The sequence below is a fragment of the Halichoerus grypus genome, chromosome 5 (assembly GCF_964656455.1).
Source record: "Halichoerus grypus chromosome 5, mHalGry1.hap1.1, whole genome shotgun sequence".
NCBI classification, from domain to species: Eukaryota; Metazoa; Chordata; class Mammalia; order Carnivora; family Phocidae; genus Halichoerus; species Halichoerus grypus.
In genome coordinates, this window is record NC_135716.1 from 1,206,790 (window position 1) to 1,220,724 (window position 13,935).

General features: G+C 47.0%; 1 protein-coding gene across 2 annotated transcripts in view; it reads left to right on the plus strand.

Annotated features, from left to right (window-relative positions):
• The window catches only part of ZC3H3 (zinc finger CCCH-type containing 3), a 91,035-nt gene that overhangs the window by 72,075 nt on the left and 5,025 nt on the right, over positions 1 to 13,935 (plus strand). The window contains exon 10 of one of the 2 annotated variants that reach the window (XM_078071910.1): positions 5,754 to 5,978. The exons of the other annotated variant lie outside the window; for it this stretch is intronic. Within the exon in view, the coding sequence (XP_077928036.1) occupies positions 5,754 to 5,870 (117 nt within the window). The 3' untranslated portion in view covers positions 5,871 to 5,978. Of the gene's footprint in view, positions 1 to 5,753; positions 5,979 to 13,935 lie in introns of those variants that run through there. 2 annotated transcript variants of the gene reach the window in all.

Below are 13,935 nucleotides of genomic sequence, written 5' to 3' on the forward strand. Positions count from 1 at the left end.
GGGCCGGCGAGGGTTAATTTTATTCTCTAAATAATATAAAAAGTGCTGAGTCATCGCCTTGTGCCTGATGCACAAGTCCTCAAACGGGCCCCAGAGAGTTTATAATATTCTACTGAATCAAGTGAAATTGTTAACCTTGCTTCATAAAGCCCTGGCTTGTTAAAGAGGCGCGCTCCCTTTTCTTGTGAATAATTTAGGCTGGGAGTGAGTCTCTGCTCCTTTCCCTCTTCGGGGGCCACATGGCTACTGCGGGACCTGCCGCTCCAAGGTCAGCCTCCGGCCCCCCGGCCCCCGGCCCGTCTCCTCTCCTTCCCTCAGGAGCATCCCCTCTGTCCCTCGGCCGCTCAGGACCCACGGGCGGCAAGGACGGCTGTCCTTCTGTGGGATGCCCGCCACCCCGGGGGGCCTGGCACCCAGACGCCACCGTCCCAGCAGGGGCCGTTCTCCTCGGGTGTCCGCCGAGGTGCCTCCGCTGTCCCCTCTCTGGCTAATGCGTGTTTGAGGGAGACACTTGGAGACTCCGGAGGCCCCCGTGCTCACCCGCTAGTTTTCATAGCCCCTGGAGATTCTCGTCTGACCCCTTCTCTTTCCTGGCACCCATTTCTCCCCGTTGAGGTGCGTGTGTGGCTGCAGCCCGGGCTCCTGCCCTGCACTGTCCCCATCCCGCTTGAGCACCCCCGTGGCCCTCGATGTGTGCTGCGGGCACTCGGTGCGCTCCGGCTCCACCAGACGCTGCCGGCTGCCGGCGTCCACAGCTGCGAGATGCCCGTGTGTGCAAGGTGTCAGTCCATGGCTGCCCCCCTGTTGAAAGCGGGAGTCCGCCCACCACCCCCACGGCAGCCCAGCGCTCTCTGTGCCAGGGCCCCTGCAGCCTCCCTGCTCCCCCGTCCCCTGGTCCCCTGCATCAGCTGCCCTGCTTGCCAGCGGGGCTCCTGGAGGTCCGCCCCTCCACGGCCCTCCTGCCCCCTACCTCGGCCTGCCTCTCACAAGCTCTCGTGTCCTCTGGGCATCACCCTTTGGCTTCAAGGTCACAGGCCGAGTTTCCATCACCTGTTGGCTTTGCCGGTGGTGTCCTTCCTTCGGCTGAAATCCTTCCTGTGTTTGTGGGGCGGAGTCCGTCCATGTTCACCCTGTGGTCCTGTTCCTGGACCTGCCCCGTCCTTGTCAGTGCCGTGGGCCTGAGAGGAGGCCCCGGGGCAGGGGCTCAGTCCCTAGCCCAGCCCCGTCACCACCGCGTGCGGCCCACCACGCACTCGCTACCTCACCCCTCGGGGCCTCCGCTTCTTGGTCGGTAAAATTAGGCTGATGGGCGCCCCCACCGCAGGGGGATGGTGGCGAGTGAGACTTCCTTTGCCGCCTTTGGAGCAGGCCTTGGGCAAGTGTTAGCTGTTGTTGAGCTGGCTGTGGTGTGAAGTCGGACCCCACTTAGGTTTCCTCCATAGAGCGGGCCCCGTCCCCCAAACCGCATATGAAACTACCTTCTCTCCTCTCTGCCTCGGGGCGCCTGTTTTAAGAAGCCTAGCTTCACGGAGGTGCCGCCCCCGGGTCATCTGGCTCACCGCACAGCGGGGTTGTGCAGCGGTCCCCAGCATCCAGTTCTAGAACACGTCCTTCACCCCAAACACTCCTCCCCGCTCCCTCTGTGGTCAGTCCCACCTGTGGCGCCCCCCAGCCAGACAGTCGGCGATCTACCCGCCATCCCCATACACTCGTCTTTCCCGGACGTTTCACGCATGGAAGTCCCGCAACACACAGCCTTTGCCGTCCGCCTTCTTTCTTCTAACCTGGTTTTGAGGGTCATCGCGTTGCCATCAAGGTCCAGGCCTGCGCTCCTCTCCTGGCCGAATGGTGCTCCGCTGTGTGCGGAGACCACACTGTTCGTTCATTCGTCACTGGGGGGACGTTTGGGTTGTCCCCAGTTTGGGACTATGTGAGCGTTTGTGTGTGAATTTTTGGGAGCCCAGGCTCTTGTTTCTCTCGCATGGACACCTAGGAGTGGGATTGCTGGGTCACGTGGTGGCTGCAGGCCCCACTACCCGCTTTCCCATGTGGCCGTGCCACCTTACGGTGCCACCAGGAGCGAATGAGGCTTTCCTTCTGTCACGCGCTTGATGGCACTTGTCAGCGTCTGTCCTGTTGACCGCAGCCTCTCTGGTGGTGCGAGGGTCTCTCGCTGTGGCTTCACTTTGCGTTTCCCTGACAGCTGATGGTGTTGAACACTGTGTGTTCATTGGCCGCTCCTTTGTCTTTGTTTAAACCGTTTTATTGAGGGGGGCGCCCGGGTGGCGCAGTCAGTTGAGCGTCTGACTCTTGATTTTGGCTCAGGTCAGGATCTCAGGGTCGTGGGATGGAGCCCCCGTATCAGGCTCCAGTAAGGAGTCTGCTTGAGTTTCTCTCTCCCTCCGCCCCTCCCCTGCTCCTTCTCTCCCACTCTCTCTCTCAAATCTTTTTTAAAAAAAAATTTTTTAAATAAAATCTTTAAAAAAAAAAAAACAGGGGCGCCTGGGTGGCTCAGTCGTTAAGCGTCTGCCTTCGGCTCAGGTCATGATCCCGGGGTTCTGGGATCGAGCCCCGCATCGGGCTCCCTGCTCAGCGGGAAGCCTGCTTCTCCCTCTCCCACTCCCCCTGCTTGTGTTCCCTCTCTCGCTGGGTCTCTGTCAAATAAATAAAAAATCTTAAAAAAAAAAATTAATTAAAAAAAAAAGTTTTATTGAGCTATAATTCACATAGCCTACAATTCACCTGTTTAAGTGTATGTTAGGATGATTTTTGGTGCATTACATTATTAAATTTTTTAATTGTGGTAAAATAAGTATAATGTAAAATTTGCTATTTTTCTTTTTTAAAGATTTTATTTATTTATTAGAGAGAGAGAGAGAGAGAGAGCACAAGGCAGGGAGCGGCAGAGGCAGAGGGAGAAGCAGGCTCCCCGCTGAGCAGGGAGCCCGACAGGGACCCTGGGATCATGACCTGAGCCGAAGGCAGACGCTCAGCCGACTAGGCCCCCAGGCGCCCGGCATCTGCCGCTCCTGTCTGTACCACACAGTGGTATTAATTGCACTCACGGTGTTGCATGGCCGCCACCACTATTTCCAGAACTTCTTCATCACCCCAAACAGAAGCGTTAAGCATTCGGGGATAATGCCCCACGACCCCTTCTCAACCTTGGGCACCGCTGATCTGCATTTTGTGTCCGTGGACTTGCCTCTTGGTAGATATTTAATAGCAGTAGAATCAGACAGGGTCTGCGCTTTTGTGTCTGGCTTCTCTCACCCAGCATGTTGTCGGCTCTCGTCCCCATGGTAGTTTGTCCCTCGCTCCTTTTAGGGCCGAGTAACATCCCATTTACATCCGGGCCACACTCTGGTGGACGCTTGGGTTGTACCTTCCGGGTCCGTAGCTCATGCTGCTTTGTGGACGTGGTCGTGTTGGCCTCGCTTGGAGTGCCTGCTGTCCCTGCCTCTGGGTGGGTAACCAGGAGCAGGACTGCCGGACTATCTGGTGATTCTAGGCTGAGCTTTTTGAGGAACCGCCAAACTGTTCTCCATAATGGTTGTACTATTTTACGTTCCTACCAATAGCTTATAAGGGTTCTGGTCTCTTCACGTCCTCACTGAGGCTTTGTGATCCCTCCCCCCATTTCTTTTAATAGCCGTCCTAGTGAGGATCTAGTTGTTTCAGCTTGCATCTCCCTAAAGACTAAGGATGTGGAGCACCTTTTCGTGTCCTTGTTGATCATCGGTACATCTTTTTTTTTAAAGATTTTTTTAAAAAGATTTTATTTATTTATTTGACAGAGAGAGACACAGAGAGAGAGGGAACACAAGCAGGGGGACTGGGAGAGGGAGAAGCAGGCTTCCTGCGGAGCAGGGAGCCCGATGCGGAGCTTGATCCCAGGACCCTGGGACCATGACCTGAGCTGATGGCAGACGCCTAACAACTGAGCCACCCAGATGCCCCGGTCATCGGTACATTTTCTTTGCACAAATATCTGTTCACCTCCTTTGCCCCTTTTTGAATGTGGTTGTTTGGGGGTGTTTTGTTGGTGGGTCATAAGACTTTTTTTTTTTTTTAAGATTTTATTTACTGATTTGACAGAGAGAGAGAACAAGTAGGCAGAGCGGCAGGCAGAGGGAGAGGGAGAAGCAGACTCCCCACTGAGCAAGGAGCCCGACAGGGACCCTGAGATCATGACCTGAGCTGAAGTCAGACACTCAACCAACTGAGCCACCCAGGTGCCCCTGAGTCATAAGACTTCTTTATGTGTCCTGGAAATTAAACCCTTGTCAGGATAGGATGTATGACTCTTTCCTCCCGTTCTGTCTTTCCATTCTCCTGACACTGCACTTTGATGCATGAGAGTTTTTCATTAAGTACAATTTTTCTGTTTTTTTCTGTTGCATGTGCTTTGGGTGTTATATCCAAGAAATACTTGTCCAACCCAATGTCAGCGAAGCTTTTCCCTGTGTTTTCTTGTAAGAGTTTAATAGTTTCAGTTCTTAAGTTTAGGTCTTTGGTCCATTTTGAGTCAGTTTTCGTATGTGGTATGAGATGAGGGCCCAGCGTCAGTCTCCTGTGTGTGGGCAGACAGTTTGGCCAACACCATTTGCGGAAGGGCTGCGCTTCCCCCACTGAATGGTCATGGCTCCTTTGTTGAAAGCCCGTCCACCATACATATGGTGGTTCGTTTCTGGGTGCTGTGTTCTGTTGCCCTGGTCTCTATGTCTGTCCTTAAGCAAGTATTTTGATTATGATAGCTTTATAAAATAAGTTTTTGAAACCAGGAAATGTAAATCCCTCAATTTTGTTCTTCTTTTCCAAGATTATTTTGACTATTTGGGGTCATTTGAGATTCCATATGAATTTTAGGATGGGCTTTTTCTTAAAAAAACAAAACAAAACAAAACCAGGGGTAGGGGCCTTTGGGATTTTGGTAGGGATTGCATTGAATCTGAGGTCACTCTGGATGGTATTGTCATCTTGATAATAGGAAGTCTTCCAGTCCATGAACATGGGATGTCTTTCCCTTTATTTAGACCTTCATTGATTTCTTTCAGCAGTGTTTTGTAGTTTTTAGTGTGTAAGTCTTTTGCCTCCTTGGTTAAATTTATTCTTAAGTATCTTATATTTTTTTTATGTTATTGTAAATGTAATTTTTTTTTTAATTTCCTTTATTAGATTGTTCTTTGCAAATGTGTAGTAATAAGTTGATTTTGTGTGTTTGTGTTGATTTTATATTCTGGAATTTTGCTGACTGCATATATTAGCTCTAACAATTTTTTTGTGGGTTCTTTAGGGTTTTTTATATATAAGATTATGTCATCTACTAACAGAGATAATTTTTTCCTTTTAAACTTAGATTTTATATATTTTTTAATATTTATTTAGCCTAATTACTCTGACTAGAATTTCTAGTACTATGTTGAATAAAAGTAGGAAAAGGGGGCATCCTTGCCTTGTTCTTCATCTTAGAGGAAAAGCTTTCAGTTTTTCACCATTGAGTGTGATGTTAGCTGTGGGCTTTTCACATATGATTTTTATCCTGTTGAGGATGTTCCTTTCTATTCCTAGTTTATTTGGTGTTTTTATTATAAAAGGTGTTGAATCTTGTCAGATCTTTTTTGCATTAATTGAGATGATCATGTGGTTTTCTTCTTCCTTCATTCTGTTAAGGTGGCCAGTCATATTGATCACCTTGAATCAGTTATGTTGATTGATTTTTTTTTTTAAAGGTTTTATTTATTTTTTGACAGAGACACAGCGAAAGCGGGAACACAAGCAGGGGGAGTGGGAGAGGGAGAAGCAGGCTTTCCGCTGAGCAGAGAGCCCAACGCGGGGCTCGATCCCAGGACCCTGGGACCATGACCTGAGCCGAAGGCAGACGCTTAACGACTGAGCCACCCAGGCGCCCCTGTTGATTGATTTTTGTATGTTGAATATTCTTGCATTCTAAGAATAAATCCCATTGCTGAATTCAGTTTTCTTTTTTTTTTTTTTTTTCTTTTTTTTTTTTTTAAGAGATTTTATTTATTTATTTGACAGAGAGAGACACAGTGAGAGAGGGAACACAAGCAGGGGGAGTGGGAGAGGGAGAAGCAGGCTTCCCACTGAGCAGGGAGCCCGATGCGGGGCTCGATCCCAGGACTCTGGGATCATGACCTGAGCCGAAGGCAGACGCTTAACGACTGAGCCACCCAGGTGCCCCTGAATTCAGTTTTCTAGTATTTTGTTGATGATTTTTACATCTATATCTATGACGAATTTTGATCTATAGTTTCTTTTCTTGTAGTATCTTTGTCTGGTTTTGGTATCAGGGTAAGGCTAGCCTCACAGGTTGTTTGGCTATTTGGAGTTAGGAAGGATTCCTTATGCTTCAGTTTTTAGGAAGAATTTGAGAAGAATTGGTGTTCATTCTTCTTTACATGTTTAGTAGAATTCGACAGTGAAGCCCTCTGGTCTTGGGCTTCTCTTTATTGGTAGGTTTCTGATTACTGATTCAGTCTCCTTACTATATAGAGAGCTAGTCAGAGTTTCTTTTTCTTCTTGAGTCAGTTTTGGCAGATTGTGTATTTCTAGGAATTGGCCCATCTCATCTAGGTTGTTAAAATTATGTGTGTAGAATTGTTTGAAGTATGCCCTAATTATCCTTCTGATGTCTGCAGGGTCTGTAGTGACCTCTGTTTCATTCCTGATACTGGAAATTTGTGACTTTTATCTTTTTTCTTTGTTTGTTTTGCTAGAGGTTTGTCAATATTATTGATCTTTTTAAAGGGCCAGCTCTTTGTTTCATTGATTTTTCTCTTATTGGTTTTTTTTATTATTATTATTGATTTCTGCTCATATCATTACTGTTTCTGTTGCTTTGGGTTTATTTTGCTCTTTTTTCCCCCCCAGGGTCTTGAGGTGGGAGTTTAGACTATGGATTTGAAATTTTTCCTCTTATGTATGAATTTAGTTAGCTGGATCCTACAAATTTTGAGATGTATTTTCATTTAGTTCTGGTTGTTTTTTTGTTTGTTGTCTCCCACACCCTCCTTTGAGACTTTCTCTTTGATCCACAGATTATTGTTTGGTTTCCAAATGTTTGGAGATTTTCCTGTTATCTTTCTGTCACTGATTTCTAGTTTGAGTCTATGATGATGAAGAATATACTCTGTATGATTTTAATTATTTTAAGTTTCTTGGGCTTTGTTTTATGGCCCAGGATATGCTTGGTATATGTTCTATGGGCACTTGAAAAGAATATATACTCCACTCTTGAGTAAAGTGGAGTGTTTTATAAATGTTGATTATATTTTGCTGTTTAAAGGCATTTTTGAGTTTTCTGTATCCTTTCTGATTTTCTGTTTAGTTGTTCAGTCACTTGTTGAGAGGGGTATTTAAGTCACCACCTATAATTTTGGATTTCTTTCTTTCTCCATTCATTTCTATCAGTTTTTACTTCATGTATTTCATAGCTCTTATTTTGTGCATGTAAATTTAGGATTGCTAGGTCTTCTTGATGGATTGATCCTTTTTATCAGTGTAAAATGTACCTCTCTGGCTGTATTTTTCTTTACTCTGACATCTGCTTTATGTGGTATTAATGTGGCCACTCCTGCTTTCTTCTGATCGTTGTATGATATAACTTCTTTCCATCCTTTGGCTTTCAGCTTACCTATTGCACTATATTCTAAGTACCTTTCTTGTAGACAGCAGATAGTTGGGTCATGTTTTAAAACTTACTTTGTCAATCTCTGTCTTTTAATTGGTATATTTAGACCATTTATACTTAATGTAATTATTGCTATGTTAGGGCTTAAGTCTGCAATTTGACTTCTGTTAGTTTGTGTTTTGTTCGTTCTTTCTGTTTTTCATTTCTGTCTTTTTATGCATTATTTGAACAGTTTTAGAATTTTGTTTTGACTTATCTGTTCATGCTTTTGAGTGTGTATCTCTTTCTATAGCTTTTTTAGTGGTCATACTAAGCATTGTGTTGTACACCCATAACTTATCACTGGTGTTGTCATTTACCAGTTCAGGTGAAGTGTAGAAACCTCACCTTCTTTTATGTCCCTTTACCCTTCCCCGTCTGTACCTGCCTTACATCTCCCCTCTACAGACATTTAAAACCACAACAGACACTGACAGTTTTTGCTTCAATAATCAAACATAATTTAGGAGACTCAAGGAAAGTCTGGTATGTTTACCCATGTTGTGGTCATCTTGGTCTGCCTTCTGTTGTTCCAAGGCTTTGTCTCTTATCATTTCCTTTCTGTTTAGAGAACTTACTATAGCCATTTTTAGGGCAGGTCTGTTGGTGACAAATTCTCATGGTTTTCCTTCATCTGAGAATCTCTGGATTTCCCCACATTCTTGAAGGATATTTTTTGCTGAATACGGGCTTCTGAGCTGATAGTTCTTCCCTTTCAGTACTTGCACATGTTATACCGCCTCCTCTGGTCTCGATGGTGCTTAAGGAGAAATCCATGGTCATTTGAACTTTTCCCCCCGCAGGTAAAGTGTCCTTTCTCTCTGGCTGTTTGGAGGATTGGTCTGTAGCTTTTACAAGTTTGACTGTGATACAGTTTTTGGTGGATTTCTTTGCTTTTTACTGTTTTGGGTTCACTCAGCTTCTTGAATCTGTAGGCTTACGTTTTTTGGCAAGTTTGGGACTTTTCAGCCATTACTCTTGTGTTCTTTCTCCTCTCCTCCACAGCTCTGAGTGCATGAATGTGGTATTCCCACAGGTCCTTGAGGCACTCTCCATGTTAGAAAATCTGTTTTCTCTCTCTGTCAAATCAGATTGGTTAATTTCTGTTATTCTGCCTTCCAGCTCATGGAGTCTTTCCTCGGTACCTCCCTTTTGCTGTTGAGCCCATACACTGAGTTTTTTTATTTCAGTTATTGTACTTTTCAGTTCTAAAATTTCCATTTGGTTCTATCTTTATTTTCTTTTTCTTGGTTGAGACTTTCTGTTTTCATTGTTTCCAGCATATTTTTAATTGCTTGTTGAAACACATTTATAGGGGCACCTAGCGGGCTCAGTCAGTGGAGCGTGAAACTCCTGATCTTGGGGTTGTGAGTTCGAGCCCCATGTTGGGTGTAGAGATTACTTAAAAATGGAATCTTAAAAATAAAAAATAAAATAAACACATTTATGGTGCTCCTTTAAAATCTTTGTCAGAGAACTCCCACACCTCTGCTGCCTCATGCTGCCAAGCACTGATTGTGTGGAATTCCATTCAGTTTGAGGTCTATACCTTTTTCTGGTATGATGAGTCACTTTTTATTGAAACCTGGACATTTTGGCTGTTATGTTATGAGGATCTGGATCTTTTTTTTTTTTTTTTAAGATTTTTTTTTTTATTTATTTATTCATGAGAGACAGAGCGAGAGAGAAAGGCAGAGGGAGAAGCAGGCTCCCAAGGAGCAGGGAGCCCGATGTGGGACTCAATCCCAGGACCCTGAGATCATGACCTGAGCTGAAGGCAGACGTTTAACCATCTGAGCCACCCAGGCGCCCGAGGATCTGGATCTTACTTAAACTTCCTGTTGCGGCTGGTGTCCTGTGACACCCTGGGTGTAGGAGGAGTGGAGGTGGAGCCTCATCCCTGCCAAGTGGAAATCCAGGCCCCCGCTTGGCCTCCACTGACGCCTGAAGAAGGGTTTCCCTCCTCCTCCTCCTGGGTGGGTGGTACTTACTTCCCACCAAGCCTCCACTCCCTTCCCTGACTGGGAGGAGAAGGGGCCCCCATTCCTGCATCTTTAGGGCCTCCTCTGGCACCAGCCCAGTGAGGCAGGAAGGGACGCCAGGGGCCAGGTCTCCCCAGCCAGTCTTTGCTGGCCTGGGTGGGGTGGGGCCACAGTGTTTCGAGGTGTCTGGCTGGACTGCCCCTTAATCTGCACCTATGGACACTTCCAGGTTGCTTCTTCAGCAGAAGGAAGTACGGGGATCCACTGCCACATGGGTCCGTAGGTCTCTGACAGAACCTTCTTGTGGTCGTCACCTGTGTGGTGCCCAGTGCCCCCTGCTGCCTGCTTTGCTGCCTCCTCGGGGGCTTATTCACTACGTAGAGCCTGGCACGGGCAGTGTTCCTCATTTATTGTGTTTAATAAACTTGTTGTTTGTAATAATTGTGGATTCACTTAAAAGTTGCAAGCTAGTGCAGAATCCCCACACACGCCTCCCCCAGCCCCTGCTGTGAACGGCCCCCACCAGCAGCAGGCTAACCATCAAAACCGGAAGAGCAGCATGGGTGCATTCCTGCCAGCCTGACTCCAGGCCCTGTCTGCACTCTGTCTGGTTTCCCACTAATTTCCATTTTCTGTTCTGGGGCGGCGCATTGGATTTGGTTACCATTTTGGAGTGAATGACTGAATGAGGCCTTGGCCCAAATGACCGCAGGAGAGGACAAGGATAGATGCCTCCGGGGGGATGTTCAGAGGGAGAGTGGTTGGGCACAGTCAGAGGAGGGGTGGGGTGGGGAGCGGGGGCGGGGGGTCCGAGACTGTCTCCAAGGTCAGGAAAGGGTAGCTTTGGTGTGGGATGGTGGGAAGGAGGCTGGTGAGTCACTGGGGACAGGGGACGTTGATGAACCACCCTGCTGGTGTTGCTGGCAGTAGAAGTGGGACCCGGCTCCCAGGAGGGACAGGTGGCGATGGAGGCTGCTGTTTGGCCTGAGATGAGCCGGCGAGACCCAGGAGGAGTGGGAAGGCCAGGGGCCCCTACATGGCACCCACATCGGAGGCTGCTGTAGACGAGCTAGATGGAAGATTTGGGCCTGTTCCTGGCCAAGGAAGAGAGAGCACTGTGGAAAGGCAGACGGCCCACCTGAGTCCTGGCAGACTGGCTGGCCTGGAGCCAGCAGCCAGTGGAGAAAGGGCCCTGGGAAGGAAGTGGGACCGTGGGAGCCCCGGTGGCTGTGGGGGCAAGCACAGGTGGGCATTGCAGTTGGTCCTGGCCTCTCGTGGCCTCACCCCTCTGGTTGGTGCTTCATGGAGGGCAGGCTGGCATTTTGGGCTCCACTGAAGGCCTGTGGGGATCAGGGCATTAGCGCGTGTCTTTAGCAAGGTGCAGGCCACCGGTCTGGGGGGTGACAGTCTGCTGTCGTAGACGCTGGAGGCAGTTTTCAGGTGGCTTATGCCCGTTCACACTTGTGGACCAGTTTTCTTGCCAACACTTGGTGACATTCAACCTCTTTTTTTCTCTTTGAACAATTGAAGGACAAAAAGTTACTTTACTATAACTATATTTTTTTTTAATTTGCCTTTACTGGACTTAATGAGGCCAAATGCCTTCCCTGTGTTTAAACCTTTTGGGCCTTTCCTTCTGAAAAATACCTGGGGTTTTGTTGGTTTCTTTAGGTGAGAGTGGGGACAGTTTTCCACTAGGTTGGTTTTCTCTTGCTGATTCACAGGGAATTTATAAGTATAAAATATGAATATAAAAATACATAAACTATTCTGGACATCAGCCTTTTGTCAGTCATATAAGTGGCAGATATCTTCTTTGTGGTTTATTTTTTCCCTTCTTTGTGGTGTTATTTTTGAAGAACAGAAGTTCTTAATTTTAATGGAAATTATTTTATCAATCTTTCTTTACAGCTTGCACCTTTGTGTCTTGTATGAAAAATCCTGCCACATTCCAAAAGTTTGGAGGGCCTTCCAAAAGCCCCGTAGGCTGGCCTTTCACTCGTGGGCCTGTCTCCTTTGATCTAAGTGTCTGATGTTAGATCGGGGTCCAGTTTCATTTTGCCCAAGCACCTTGCATTGGAAGGCCCATTTCCCCTGGGGTTCATGGACGTGGCTCTGTGTCGGGGCTCTCGGCTCTGCTCTGTGTGTATCCTTGAGCCGTTTCCGTGCTTGCCGGATTCCTTGAGCTTCATGATAATTCCTAATAATAAATTCTTTCACCTTGTTCTTCTTCACAGCTGTTTTGCCCTTTATCCTTCCAGAACTATATTTTATTTTATCTTATTTTTTTTTTATTTATTTTTTTTAAGATTTTATTCATTTATTTGACAGAGAGCGAGAGCAGGAACACAAGCAGGGGGAGCGAGGGAGAGGGAGAAGCGGGCTCCCCGCTCAGCAGGGAGCCCGATGTGGGGCTCGATCCCAGGACTCTGGGATCATGACCTGAGCTGAAGGCAGACACTTAACGACTGAGCCACCCAGGCGCCCCCCAGAACTGTATTTTAGATCCAATGTAACTTTTTTAAAAAGTTGGAAATTTGATTGAGATTGTCCTGAGTCGTGGTCTCTGGTGAGAATTGGTCCCTATCTTTCCAGGGAGTCTTTCTGACTGTGAGCGGGCATCTGACTCTGCTTATCCAGGCCACCCCTCCGATGCCTTTTACTGAAGTTCTTCTTTGTCTCCATGAGATTTGTTCCTGTCATTTTTATTGTTATTATAAATAACGTATTTCAAAATTTTATTTTCTCACTGTTCATTGGTGTATGGACATGCAATTCTTTATACTGATTTTGTCTCCAGGAACCTTGCTAAACTGTATTAGCGATTGCTACGGTTTATCCACAGACTCTTCAGTTTGCTACATAAGCAGAAATGTATCTTTTGCAGATAATGGCCGTTTCCCCTCCTTTGAGCTTAGATGCGTTTTCTCTATCTTTTCTTGCTGCTGCCCCAGCTGTGGCCCCAGCACAGTGCTAAGTAGTGATGGTAGTGGGCTTCCCACCTTTCCCCACTGCGAGTGATGCTTTCTGGAAGGTTAAGAAACCCGTTATACTGGGGCACCTGGTGCCTCACTTGGTTGAGTGTCTGACTCTTGGTTTCGGCTCAGGTCATGATCTCAGGTCAGGGTCCTGGGATCGAGGCCCAAGTCTGCTTGTCTTCCTCTGCCTCTGCTTCTTCCCCCCTCCCCCCACTCACGCGCTCTCTAAAATAAATAAATAAATCTTTTAAAAAAAAAGAAACCCTTTATATTAAACTAAGGAAGTTCCATTCAATTAATAATCTGCTAACCTTTGAATTAATGCTGAATTAAACACTTCTTGTGTCTGTTGAGGTGATGCTATGATTCCACCCATGTAGTCTGTCAGTGTGCTGATTTGTTTGTTGATTTTCTCAGTTAAACCAACCTTGCATTCCTGAGGGAGCCCAGCCTCGTGTGTCCCCACGCCCTGTGGGACTCTCACACCTCGTGTAGGCGTGACTGAAAACGGCCCGAGTGCTCTTCTGTGGTCTCATCTGCTCAGGTTTTGCTCTCAGGGTTGCTCTAGCCCTGGAACGGAGTTGAGGAGTGTCCTCTCTGCCCCCGGCCGTGGACCGCTTCCTGCAAGGCCGGCTTACTGGACATGTGCTGGAACCTCAGGAAGACCCTGGGCTGCAGCTTGCTTTGTTTCTGAACTACTGATTCACATGCATTTATGGTCAGAGGAATATTCACTCGGGTTTTGTTTTTCTTGTTGACAGATGTTTCTAGAATTTGTCAGTTTCATCTGTGTTTTCAGGTTCGTTGGCGTTAAAGTTGTTGGTTACGTTGCCCTGGTGGCTGTTTCTCCACAGTGCCAACAGTCAGGGCACATTTGTCCTTCCTAACGCTTATGTGTCCCTCTTTATTTCCTGATTCGTCTTATCAGACACAGTTACTAGTATCTTCAAAGAACTAACTCTTTGCCCTCTTGGTTTTTGCTGTTCTTTTGTCATTTCATTTGTTTCTGTTCTTGCCTTGTATTTTCCTCTGCTTGGCGTGGGTCGTTCTGCTGTTCCCCCACCTGCTGAGCCGGCCCGCTCCGCTAGTAGAGCCTGAGGACTTCTCTCCGTTGGTTCTTGTTTGACCTAGCAGTTATTTAGTAGTGTCTGTGCTAATTTCCAGGTGTTTGGGGGGTTTTCTGGGGCTTCTGTTTGGTGGTTTGACTTTGCTCTTTCCTCAGAGGGCCTAGTCTACGTGAAGATGTGAGGCCTTGGAACTGGAGACTCAGTTTGTGTCCAGT